At 40.8% G+C, this 14,262-nt stretch overlaps 1 protein-coding gene across 1 annotated transcript in view; it reads right to left on the bottom strand.

Annotated features, from left to right (window-relative positions):
* Positions 1–13,926, bottom strand: part of LOC141947218 (uncharacterized) — a 200,788-nt gene extending 186,862 nt beyond the window's left edge. Inside the window, exon 1 of the mRNA XM_074878162.1 lies at positions 13,813–13,926. Within this exon, the coding sequence (XP_074734263.1) occupies positions 13,813–13,895 (83 nt within the window). The 5' untranslated portion in view covers positions 13,896–13,926. The remainder of the gene's footprint in view (positions 1–13,812) is intronic.
* Positions 13,927–14,262: the final 336 nt, after the last annotated feature.

Below are 14,262 nucleotides of genomic sequence, written 5' to 3'. Positions count from 1 at the left end.
ACACCTGACAAATTGTGATCCAACCATTTCAGAACAGCAAAGAGTCCACAGACATTAATGGAGCCACAATTTCATTACTGTGTTGGTCACATAAGTCACTAGCACGAACACATTCTCGATGGCAACTTTTTTACATGAATGGCCCAGCTGGCAAGACACAATTGTATGCTGTTCCCAGAAAATGAGAGCTAAAGTGTTGGAGCAGGATTTGACTGACGCCTCGGCAGACACTCTTTGCTGTTTCTCGATAACACCAGTCTACGGTAACCCCTTCAGACAAGGCATTGCCTGACAAAGCCTCCCAAGCTGAGGAGCAAATGACAGGTGAGGGAGCCCGAGAGGTTCTGTGGACACTGAGCCCGCTGGAAGCGCCCCCGCTGGGTCCTGTACATGCAACAGCCCCTATTTCAGTTGACATGCCAGGGTGGGAATCAAAGACTTAACTATGGGCACTGATCTCCACAGCTCAAAGCTACTGAATAGCAGCCTCAATATATACACAATGAAAACACAGCGCCTGCCTCAAAACAGTACACAAACGTACAACGAAATTCAGGCTCCACACAAGTCCAATGGAAGCTTTACTATTGATTCAAGGGCAGATAAGATTTATCTAAACTACTGCTGTGGAAGATGTATATTCTTTAAGAGCCTCCCTTTGCTATCAGTCCCCTCAGGGAAGCACATGAAATCTGTAAGAGGAAGTATCCTTGTTCTCTGCTGATTATTCCTAAAATAACAAGACCAAAATAAAAGCATTGCTTTGTAGGATGATATGTAATCTTCATCCTGCTACCTAGCACTAGTTACAAAAATAGCAGAATTTCAGGAGGTATGGAGGGTCAAAAGAAAGGGCAAGTGTTGATGGTTTTGCAGAGATTCTGCCAGCCTTATTCCAATTCCTTTGCCCTAGTGTAAGTTAGGAAGTGCTGCATGCCAGAAAATAACAGCATAAAACACGCAAGGTCTAACTAAAGCCACAGAACATGGGATTTTTTTTGGTGTCTTAAGGCAGGAGCCTACTGTATCAAAAATGAAATTAATTCAGTGATTGTCTGAGTAGTTTACAGATTGTTAACATAATAATTAAATCATCAATTCCCCAAGACAGCCTGCTCTAGCTAGTGAGGCTTTGTAAATTTAAGCCTCAATGACTAAAACACAGGGGGGAACCAAGCACCTTGTATACCCACTCTGGTAAGTGGCAAACAACATTCAGCAGTTGTGTCACACTGGCTAACAGACAAGTCCTTCCCCAGATTTCACTTTGAGACTCCTTTTCAGGCTAGAGAGTAATAACAAAGAGTAACACACTGACACACTCTTTTCCTCTGTCAATCGACAGAGGTATGAATGTGAGCTTGTGCTAGAAAACAGGAGGGGCTTTTGCATTAATAAGATAGAGGACTGTTCTAGCCCAACAGCTGCCTGGTAGTTAAAGTCACCATCAGTTACACTGGATATTGTTAATATCTCATTCAAAATTTATGGTGCTTTTGCATCTCAGAGGCCCAAAGTACTTTACTGTCTGAGCACCACGCAAGGTAGCCTTTCTAATAAAAAAGTACATCTTTCATCTGCAGGTCTTCAGGTAGTTTACAAACATCATTAAATTAAGCCTGTACAGAACAGGAAAATACTGTAAGTGTGATAATTTTTACCAGCGAGCTAAATACTGGGAAGAAACCCTGCCTGCCTAGATCAAAGCCACTTCACAATATTCCCAGTACTGTGCAGAAGACTCTCCATCTTCCAGAATGGGAAATCCAGCCAGGTCTCCCAAAGGCACTGCAGCTCCCCAGATGAGGGGAATACTTGGGACTATTCACCTCAGGGTAAAGAGGACCTTTGTCCAACAAGGACATTCCAGTAGAGAAAGCAACCAGATTTAAAAACAAACCAACCACCCCCCATGTAGTAGCCTACATAAAGGAAGTTATGAAAGAAAGTCCACAACTGTCTGCCCTGGTTGTCTTACCTCACCATGGGAAAAAGAGTAAAGAGTAAATTTGTACTAGAAAACTTCATCTTGACAGAAATTAGTTTCCTGAACTAGAATACCTATCTATCCCAGTCTTTGGAGGAACTGTTCATCTCCATCATCCTATGCCACACTTTCAGTGGACATCCTGCCCATGTTGCTCCATGTTCTTCCTCCTCCACCACAGAGTCCATTTTCTGTGTTGCTCCTATTTTCCATTCCTTGAGTCTGCCCTAGTTGCAGCTGCCAACACCATAAGCAAGACAGAAGACAGTAGCAGCGTAGTTTCAGATTACCTCAAATTCTTCCAGAAACCACCTTTCCTCCACATTCCCATGTCATCTCCATTACTTAGCAATCCTTCCCATATGTCCCAGCTACCCCTTCCTCTCACATTACCTCACCATTTCACATATTTTGCTTAAGTTCAGAGCAATTGTTCCCAAGCCATTCTAAGCACAAAGTCTGCCGTTTGTTTCACATCCAAAGGAGGTCTTTGTATGCCCAAAATCTTGCCTGCTTTTTTTCCATTACGTCAGTTGGTCTAATAAAACCCTCGCCTTACTTAGCAACCATGCCTCACTTAGCCGGCTTTTTAAAATGACTCTCCCTCTAGTGAATAGAACATCATGTACTGATAATTCATGCATATCTCCTTTTATTAGAATTGCCTAAAACTTTCCAGATAAAAGTACATTCATATGCATCGCTCTTCCATAAATAAAAGAGAGAAACTGACAATTGTTGTAATGACATACTGAGCCCATCCTATAAATTCTTACTCATGTGATATTGCCATGCTTCCAGGAATAGCTGTATTGACTTCTATGATATAGTTAATAGGAACAAATGGCACTCACAGAACAAAATAAGCCAGCAGCATAAAGTCATATGTTTATTAAGATTTATTCAAAGTAAGCCATTCCTCCTAGATGCCCTTGGGATAATTTAAAGGCAGATATCAAAACCTCTGCTACACTATAATTAAATTGCAGCAATTGCATAACATGTAATCCTCTGCTGGCAAAGCTGGGAAATAAAACATGCCCTCTCCAACAATTAGCCATCTTCACAACTCCCCCACACATAGTCACAGCACACCAGTTTTTAAGCCATCCGACTCATTGCTCTTTGATGTTACCTATAAACTTAAGAAGAGTTTCTTGAACAAGACTACAGCTATTGAAAATGCAATTTTGTATTATGGCAGTCTATTAACTAGAGGCCATCTAAGACTAACCTGAAACCTCAAGTGGATGTAACGGTATATTTAGAGGAGGAGAGCTCCATTTTTACTCCCATGCCCTTTGCATTCAGAAAATATTTCTTAGTGGGAGTTTAAGTGTTAAAACAAGCAAAACACACAAATGCATATTATGTTCTATGATTTGATTGATACACGAGTCCCTTAAAACCTTTTTATACTGATGCTCTCTGTTAGCCAAGACTAACACAAAGGCTATTATTACCTTGTCAGTTTGACTCGGGCAAGCCAGAAAGCTCTCTTTTAATATTTGCATTAGGAGACTGCCCTTTAAACAAAGACACCCTACATACTTCCAGCTCAAGACTTAAGATTCTAATGAACAGATAATTAGACCAACATGAAGTGAGAGCTGCCTTGGCTAATCATATGGCTGTGATGTCTGTGAACCACTGCACAACAGGAAAAGTTCAGAGAAAATTAAAAGCATCTCCAGGCGGAATATAATTCATCCCTGTGTTTAGAATTTCAATGTAGTATGTATCTTCATATGAAAATACACCCAAAAAAGCACCCATGGAGGTCTACTAAATACAAAGATGGCAAACACGGCTCAAGAAGTCTATGAGCCCCCAGTTACTGAGGCCGAGGCAGTTATCCAGGCAAAGTCTCGCTGCATGCTCACCCCTTTTCTTATTCTTCTCACTAGCCATTTGTTGCCCGTTCCAGGAAGCAGCCCATGAGCTCAATGGACCCACCCAGTATCTCACAGCATTTGGACATACAGACAACATCCGTGAAGACCTCAGTGAGTCATGGCAGCCGTGGTCATTCGTCCTGAGCTGCAGTTCTACATCTTCCACCTCAAGCTGTCGTCACCACCAGTATCACCTTAACCGAGCTCCCCTGAGAGGGGATTGCAGCCTTTCCACAACTCATGGCAGAGAATAGATGATAGAAACAGCATGTCTGCAATCTCCCAAGTCAGGTTCTCTGCAGTTTTATCCTTGCCCATGATTCTGCAAGTCTGAGGAGGATATCAGTGCAGCTAGCTCTTTTACACACACTCATCTAAGCATAATTTTATATAGCAATAGATGGGCTCTTGTGATGAACTGCACATGGTTTTCACATAACAAAGGAAAAAGACAGTTACAGATACAGGCTACCTGCTCACGGGAGCAGAGAGGCAGCTTTCTACACACACTCATGGCACATCTGGTCCAAAAGGGGCAACAGAGGTGAGGAGATGGGAAGACAACTAAACGCCCAAGAGCTAGAAAGGGAATGGCTCGACAATTTTAAAAGCTACATCATATCTCTGTGACAGGGATATTTTCTTACTCTGCCTAGCATGATCCTAACACCTGGCTCTTTGAATGACAATTAAAGTAAATCTCTCATTCTATCAATCCACTTTTTTCCAGCTCAAATCAAGAAGATAAAGGTAGGTAGATTTAATGGTAGTGAGAGAGCAAACACACATCAAGATATCCCCTAAAGGTTTCTTTCAACAGCACAAACTTTAAATCAAAACATTAATGAATACAAAGCAAAGAATGATTTGGCTGTCTGATTTTAGGTCTTTCCACAGAGACTAAGTGAATGACACCACCTTCTACACTAAGCCAGAAGGCTGTTAACATCTTCCTAAAAATGAGATGTTGTAGCCTGCATTGCCTCAGCTGAAGAATTTGCAGCCTGAACACTATTGATCTTCCCATGAAACAGTCAATAGATAAAACCTGTCATAAGAAGCAACTTGACAGAATTCTGTATTTTCAAAACAGTAATTGGTTGGTGCTCCGTCCCTTTATGCTGTTATTAAAAGTTTGAATTTTTAGTACCAGGTGTAGTTTGAAAAGATCAAATGAGAACTTTCCTTAAGGAAACCAAGATTATAGTCAGGGCTAAATTCTCCACTGCTGTGATGACAACTAGTGCTTCTGCTCTAGAGATACATTGATGTTGATCAGAACATAGCTGTACTTGGCTACAGTGGCTTTGGCTAGAAACTTCTCAGGCTAGAAAATTGTCTGAATCTCCTCACACCTCCAACCATGCAAGCAAAACATCCCCAGCTTCTTACAAAAGAGACCTCTAGAAATGCAGGTTGGCAGCATGCAGAAACAGAGGAGAAAAGGTCAGCAACACGATGCTGTATGCAAACAGGATGTTGATTAAAAGTTTGCTATAAATATCATCTCAAGTGGAAAGGACAGAAAGGCAGATTTCTGAACACCAAAAAAAGTCAAATTAGGAAATAGGCCACAGAAACAAAAGGTCCAAAGAACAAGTTACATATATTTATTTATATAGAAACAAAGATATAGATAGATTTTTTCTCTAGATATATATTGCTTAACAGCAACAATAATTCACAAAGGCTGGAGTGACAGAAAAGGATTTTCTTCCTTTTTAAACTGCCAAGCTCCCCTTTCTACCCTTAATCTATTTTAAGGCTCATTTCCCCACATTTCCCAGGTAAAATTAATCAGCACCACCAGAGACAATTAGGACATCCTGCTCCCTTGACCACTAATCAATCCCTGCTCTCTACTGATCCTGTATCAATATTTGAGATGTTTATATGCCCTCTGGGATATGGATTGTAAACACCAAGCTCATTTAGATTAAGTCTCATTATTACTACTTTTCTCTGGATCTGTGGACGAAGGTCCACCACAGAAGACTCTCCTAAGCCCACAGGTTACTAATGCACTGCTGTGTCTTATTCACATCCTCTCCCTGATTAGATGGAGCAGCTAAATAACATGAGAGTTCTTTCAGCCTTTGTGCACTGCATCTAGATTAAGAGCAAATCAATATGAGATGATTAATTACACACTCAGCTATTATAACAACAATAAGATTTTTAGTTCCTACTGCTATCAAAGTGCAGCGTCTGTTGTTTAGCTTCTATTTAACTACCCTCCTCCCTGCCCCAAGACAGAAAAATCTATTTTGGTTAGCAAGAGAAGCAGAAGATAAACATGTACATCCAGATCATTTAACTATGATTTGCCAAGTCACCTTTTTTTGCATTTTAAATTAAGGAGTGAGTTTTTTAAAAAAAAAACTTTTTTTTAAAAAAAAAAAAGTAGCATCACACAGCCTCAGCCCTCAGCAACATCCAATTTATGGTTTCTTCTGCTGGCTGACCTCTGAGGGCACCAAGTGGCATCTGCAGGATCGGGTAAAGCATCAGGTAAAGCACATACCCACAAGATAGCAAAAATAATATCACCACTTTAGCATACAACCCTAATAAACTCCAAATACCCGTTTTCATTCATATTTAGGGAAGCGTGCACATTACTTGTACCTACTGTTCCCAAAACAATTGATTATCCCAGAATATGGCTGCTTTGCCATAAGTCTGATTGTAACAAAGAAAATTCACTACCAAAATAATAGCACAATAATTGCAGAGACTACCTGATGTTAGCATCTTCTTAAATCCATGATGTTCTTTATTGTTAGATGCCTTCTGTGTACCTCCATGGATTTCTACACTGGAGTTATTTTTAAACAAGTGACTTAAAGAACAGCATCCCAGAGAGTGTCAGCATCGCTGCCAGTGACCAGGCCTGCCAAACCTCACCCAGCACCAACAAACCCTTCTAGCACACAGGATGCTTTACAAACAATCTCAGGACCTTTGTCCTAAGAATCCAACTCTAATGTAATTCAAAACCCATATGTGATCTCCCATATAAGGAAGCTAAGAAATAGTTTGCACATAATCATTGTTAAGACAAAGCAAATAATTGTCCAGAATTCAGACAAAACAGAGATTAAAAAAATGTGAAATAAAGACAAAAGCATCAAGTAGCAGCAGTCATCTCTAGATGAAATTTCACATTAACTATGCCCATCTCAATCATTCTGCTGCAGAAGAGTGTATAATAAGAGTCACCCCAGTCAATCTGCCAGGTACACGTGCCTTGAGCTTCTTTTGGCAAGAAGGCACAAGAGGACCCGATGCTAAAAATATTAAAATAAAAATCACTGAAAAATGTCACACCACTTGTGTCATAAGGAGAAAAAGCTCATTTTGGTCTACAGCAAGTCCCACATTGCTTGACAGTGAAACTAGTTAGAAGGTAGTAAAATCCTCAGTTTGGCAACCAGTATCTAAGAATTGTTCACCACTTTTCTGGTGGATGTCAGATTTTAACAGTTTAGAGCCAAATCCTCTTTTCTTGAGAGCTTACTTTTGAAGTAACATGTAATATATGCAAGAGAAGTCCCTACATGCCATGTTTTAAGTGTTAAAATATTTCAAGTCTTTTACTCCCCTATAAATCCTTAGCTTGATACCACTGATGCAAATGCCCATTTGTTTTCTTGGTTGGTAGGTTTGTTTTGGTTTTCTTTAAAAAATTACACAACTTTGGTAGAGCTAAATATTTTATGAATTCTAGCCACAAAAAAAAACATGGCAACTAACAAGCATGCATTAGCGGATTAGTGTTCAACAGTAATAAACAGGGGGAAAAACCTCACCAAATATTTATATCTTTCAGATGAGAAATTTATACTGATGTTCTAAATAACCCACAGATTCCTGGTGTTACTTTACAGACAAAAAAAGATGGACAGGCCTTGCCTCATGAAGAATACAAGTGTAAGAGAGAAGTTCATGCAACTGTATTTTTTACCACTGATGATGCATCTGTCAGGCAGGGAGAGTGTTAGGAATTACAAATAGAAGAATAACCACTGAAGAGTACTGTAAGGGTTGAGGTGTATGAAAACTCATTCCCTATACAGAAATGCTCACCTGAAAAGACTATGCCCAAAATATGCAAGTATTCCATAATGTGAGGGGAGGGGTGTTGTTATAAAACAATACAAAACACTTCACAAAGCCTCCTTCTCAGGCATAGCCTGAGATATTATGGTATATCTTAATACTGAATTAATTTGTGTACACAAAACCACAGTCTGGGCATAGTGCTCTCTACTAAGCAACAATTTGAACCACATTCTGCTCTGACTTAAAGGGAAGGCAGTATGGTGTTTCTACTAAAGAACACAAAAAAAGGAAGTCAGCATTCTGACTTTTCACACACATGGGATCAAATATTCATCCATAGGTCAAAGGCACTGAGAGAAATACAGCCAAGCATACAGCTCACCTTGTGTACACATTATATCTGAAAACATACATCTTCTGCAAAAGGCAGAAATCTCAAGCTTACCTCCAGAACAATTAATGACTAGTTTTAAACCAAGACCAGCGTGGAATCCAAAGTAAAAAAACCAAGAATACACATGTTCAGTATATAATTTTAAAATGCTTTGATTTAGCAGTAATGAAAGGAAATTTCTTTCTCCTCAGAAATAAATTAAAAGCAATAGATTTTAGAGAGAATGTAAGCAATAGCAGGCTTGAATTTCAGAAGGAAATCTATTAACTGTGTTCAAAGAGAGAAGGTATTTAATTGGTGAATAACACAAGTCTGCAACATGGTCTGTTAACTCTCTGAGAGCCAAAGCACCGCTTCCATCAAAGGAGGTTTTGCTGACGAGTCATCCAAAGACTAGGTTTTAAATTACCAGATAATCTTACCAGGAGGTTTCTTCAAATTTATTAAAAATATTCCATGTTCTCTGTCATATCTAGATCATGGCATGCCTAGAACTATGATAAATAAGCAGAACTGGACATAACGCAGAAGAAAAGTCAAAGCAAAAGCAAGCAATTTTCCTAGAAATCAGAAATACTGCAAAAACACAGTATATGCACATGATAAATGTATGCGTAAATAAGTAAACTATGTCAATATTCCATAATGCAGCATCATTAAACCTAATGAAATGCTGACAAGTTCTCCCCTCTTAGAGTGCATTTCTGAAGAGTAACTTAACAAGCCAAATCCCATTAAAAGTGAATGGGAGCAGGGGCTTACCTACCTTAAATTTGCAGATTTAAGAATCATACAATATATAAGCACTATTGTGACTACAGGCAGCAAATTTCTAAATCTGTTGTAGGTGGTGTCTCTGATATGAAAACAGGTATTTATAAAACTTAAAATATTTTGCAGTCAATCATGAGATCGTGTCCATCTTTGAGAAATACAGCAACTTCAGGCTATCACATTTTATGATCATGTATTTTCATAGTCTACGGCTATTTCAGAGTCCAGGAGGAAGTCTTGATCTCATTTGTCTCCTGAAGAGCAGGAAAACATGTCATAAATCAAGAAAAGAACTATACCATGATGACACTCATTCGTTATCTTTAAGTCTCCTGCCAATGAATATACTGGGGAAGGAAAAACAAAAAAGCCCTTTACCATCTGTTAAAAGACTAAATTCAAAACTAATTTTCCTCTAGAAACTCTGAAACAGAAGCTTTAAGTGCAAACTCTTAAAAAATGTGATTCTGTGTTATAATGCTGACCAGCACGAGCTCTATCTGGTGGCAAGATACTGTAGTGCATAAGCTAGAGACTATTTTCTATTCAGCATGACATTCACATTCACAAAGATGAGAAACATCTCTGTCTTCAACATTTATTTTTCTTTTCTAGAAAGAACTACTGGATATTAAAGGATTGAGAAGGTTGATGGTGGTGGTAAAATGAGAGGACAGAACTGCCCTAATTTTATGCCAGAGCATTTAAACCATGCTTACTAGTATCACATTATCCAAACCTCAAAGGCTGGAGGTAGCTACTGTTCAGGAGTACTGAGGGCATACTGCAACCTTATAGATTCTAGGCAGATAGGACTGGGAAGAAGTACTTGAGCATTCAACTAAAAAAAACTTGTTAGGTAAAATTCAGAAATTGGCAGTGACTCTGGGTTGCCAGCATCACTTCAACCACGAGTTGATAAGAAAGACTTAACTTAATCTTACTTAGTGTAAGATACAAATTTAAATGCACCAGTGGCCAATCAGGTCCTTATTTTCACTAGAAAACCTGCAGTCTGCAATATTTTTTTAACTATCAAATCTCTGAACACAGGATATCCCATTCAAAGAAATGCAAGAAGATTCTACTACATTACCCATTTCAGCTCCAAAAGCAAAACACCCTTTGAGCCCTTATTTAAGGCTAGGAATACAAACTTTCCCCACACCTGCAAATTGGCATCACTGGAGGTGAAAATACAGTGTATTGGCTAAACAGCCAATATACTGAGACAATTTCTCACCAAGAAATGATTACACAACCTACTTTTCACATCATTTGGACAGTATTATAACAAAACTCCAGGCTCCAAGTTTAAGCTGTATCACCATATACTTTATAGAAGCATTTTTTTGTGTTACTTTGTTTTCTGCATTGCATTCCAACATATTCAAAGTGACATGCAGTTTGTTCCACTGTAGCAATCAAAATTCAGAAGCATCTCTTCATATGGAAATGCTTTGTACAACAGCAGTTTATCTTGAAATACATTCCAGTCCTCAAAACAGTGGACTTCACCTTTTTAATTATACCTAAAAAAAGTATTTATATCACTTTGAAATAGTGTCCAGACACATCTGTTTGCAGTGACACATGGTGCAAGAATAGTCCTGTATCTTTGAAGCCCAATAACTGTTACAGTTAAAGGACCAAGTTTACTGGAGTGTTGCAAATGTGGATACCATCTGAATGCTAGATTTTGCTTTTGGGAATATGATGTATCTGGAGGAGCACAGGTAAGCCTACAGTGCCCCACAGAATTGGAGAAGCTGGAAAAGTTACTTAGCCAGGAATCCAGCTCTAAATCCAGGTGTTCCTTGGAACAGGACTAAATTTAGTTGCTTATGGATAGAGTGAAAATATGCAGCTGCAACATTTGAGTGGTCAAAAAAACCTAAACAAAACAGTTTTATTGCAAGATTGTGACTGGATCCTCTAAAACCAAATCAGACCCTTTAGATGTCATCCTGGACCTGCAAAACCACAGAGCAAGTCAACAGGCTTTATGCTGACAGGGATAAAGTTTCTCTCATGACTTATTCAAAGAAGTCCTCACTCACATGTCGCTTGGGAACAGAAGAATCCATTCTTGAGCCATGTCTCCATCCTAACTATGAAAGGTAATATTTATTGCACAAACGGGATTCCTAGCACATACCTCATAACAACCCCTGCCTTTTGCTCTGTCCTGTATAGTTAACTATGGGCAAACATCTGCACTGCTAAAACTTGTACTGGAATATTTCTCTAGGAGAGGATTTACCACTTGACAGTAACTCAAGCCTTCTATGCTTACTTACTATTCCTGCACTGTCCCACACCTACTCCCAGCCTTCTGCAAAGCACGATCCTGAAAGTAAACTCAATGCTAGATAAGCACACACCACACTTGCAGTGTCATTATATATCCCAATATTGAACTACAGAGCTCACTGCAAAGTGAGCTGCTAAAAAACGTGCTTTTTATGACGAGATGGTTAATTCCTCATTTCAAGGCCTAAATAGCATGCTTTTCAATGAAAACTGTCTATTTGTTCTCTGGTCGTTGCAGTGTTCCCTAAAGTTCTAATACAAGATCATCAAGGGCTAATTGTCTGGAAACATAGTTGATGGAAATAGCTAGTCATCCTATAATCTGTTCTACATTAAATCTCCTCAGGGGGCTTGGAAGCAGAATACCAACATCCACACAGATCTCTCGCATTTTTAGCTAGGAGCAAATACTCAAGTTAATAGCAGAACAAAAACAATTATGAAGAATATCCCGTATATTCTCAGCCACATCAGATCTCAATCAAAACAACAGCAAATGCTACAGAAGAAAGCACTCAGCATGGTACGTTCAAGGGATACATTTGTTATTCTTATCCCATTGACTGCAGATGACCAATGTCAAAAGCACAAAACAGAATTACTGGAAAAAGGCAATTCATGAAAAGTGGCCATTTGGACATTTCACCCTTTCTTGGTGAAAGCTGGCAGGCTTACTCCTAAGGAATAATGACATCTTCTATTTCTGTTTACATCAACCATAAAGTCCCTAAATAGTATAAAGTAAGTTTAGGGTAATACTTATACTTGCCCCAGCTCAGGAAAGGAGATAAAAACTATAGTAATTGCAGAAATATGCCTCTCGGGAAAAGCACTCAAGGCTCTGCCACAGATATGGGGGTTTGGGTGGGTCTTTTTGATTGCTGTAGGCTAACAGTGAACTGCTGCTCTCAGTGTCTCGAGCCCAGCAGTAACATCCTCATACTGCATCATTCCCAGAAGGGAATGTTTTCCTGGATTCTTTCAGTGGCACTATCTTTAAAAAGGTAAAAGCAAACAAAAATTGTTTGGAGGCAGTTTGCAGTTAACATCACCTCCAGCTTCAGAAGTGCAGAATCACAGTTATTACCGATGTCAAATACAAACAGATTAATGTAGGCCAATGGTATTCTTCCTCATAGTAGAGTAATTGCTTATGAAGAGGGCAAGAAGCATGCCTGAAAAACACAGAGCACTTTTAAAAAAAGAAAAATGTTTTACCAGAAAATGAACTTGACTTCTCTAAACATTGTGATGGATACTCCAGTGCTCTAGCAAAATGGAGTAATATAAACCACCACAAAAGCACTTCTAGTAAATACATACTTACAAGATATTGCATAGAAAACCAATGAGCAAGAGGCTTGGGAATTTCAATTTTGTGACAGAAGAAATAACCAAATTGAAACCAAATACAAGGCAAATTAATTATACAAGGGTGGGATGAAGTTAAGTCAAAAAAATAGGAAGAGAAAAGAGGTTAGAAATTAGGGTATACACAGACATCTGAAAAGGCTGTTGTCAGGTTGCTTGCAGGGGGACAGGGAGGGACGACACATTCCTTTAAAATACAAGAGGAGCTTTGCAGAGAAAAAGGTGCCCAACAAAGCAGGGCACAGTTTCCAGAAATTTTATCTTCTATTTCAATGAGCAAAAACTTTAACCGTCACCTTTTGTGCATGTTGTCAGCTATGCTACTTTAGAATTCGACCAGAAAACTACCTCTTGACAAACACGTCACCTTGCATTTACAACAAAGGACTTTTTTTGCTCATGCCACGCAAAACACCTCACAGAAACTTCCTTCTGCTTAAGCATCAGGACTCCACATGTGGCTCCAACTCCTTTGTGTCTGCAGAGGAGCTGTGCTGGCCGCTGCCGAGGGATGCTGCCACCGCTCTCACCTCCGCCTGTTCGTGGTCTCTAATTTCTCCTGCCTGGATTTACACTTTATTACTCTGATTTTTCTACTGACGCTCTCCACCGGGTAAAGCTCACCGCAGCCTCTCAGAAAGCCCGGACTAGCGCAGCTGTGTAAGGCTCAGCTCTGACACCCCTTCGCTTTTTAGATGAGAAGGAAGAGACTCAGTGATACCGACACGCTCTCTGAAGCTCCCTTCAAATCTCGAATCAAAGTGAAGCAAGCCCAGCCCGCCCGCCTTCCCTCAGGGGCTCCAAGTCTCCCGAGTAACCCCTACAAAATAACTCCACGGATCAGAAAATCTACGCTGGGGGGCGAGGGCACACACACACACCGCCTCGGGTAAGCGAAAGGTGCAGCCCAGCTAAACTTTCTTTATGGCAGGGCTGCACCGAGACGCACACCGAGCTGTGCTCGCCGGGGCAGGCCCCCGAGAGACAAAGGTAGCCCCCCCAGCCCCACTCACATGCCCCGCTGAAGCCGCGGCTCCGTCGCCCAGCACAGGCAGAGGTACAGGCAGAGGTACAGGCAGAGCAGCCCTGCGCCCATCACGCCACAGAGGGAACGGGGATGGGGCGGGAGGGGGGTGGGAAGAGAGAAAGGCGGCGGGTAGCACCAGCAGCAACACACCCCCCGTAGCCGCAGCAGCAGCCTCGGTAGCCCCCCAGCCCTCCAAATCATTTAAAGCGGCGGCGAGGAGCGCCACTGGCTGCGCGGCCCCGGCCCGCCCCCGGCCCGCCCCCCGCGCAGCCCTCCGCCCCCGCGGTCAGGCACCGCGGAGGGCCGGCCCGGGGCTGCACCCACCCCCACCCCCCTCCCCGCATCCCGACAGCCTCACCTCTCCCTCTCTGCGATGTCGCTTCGGTCCCCCTCCTTTGAAAGGACTTTCCTCCGGGTCCGAATTCCTGGCGGGTGC

This window comes from Strix uralensis, chromosome 9 (assembly GCF_047716275.1).
Source record: "Strix uralensis isolate ZFMK-TIS-50842 chromosome 9, bStrUra1, whole genome shotgun sequence".
NCBI lineage: Eukaryota > Metazoa > Chordata > Aves > Strigiformes > Strigidae > Strix > Strix uralensis.
Note: the sequence above shows the minus strand (reverse complement) of the source record. Positions and strands in the feature narration are given on the sequence as shown.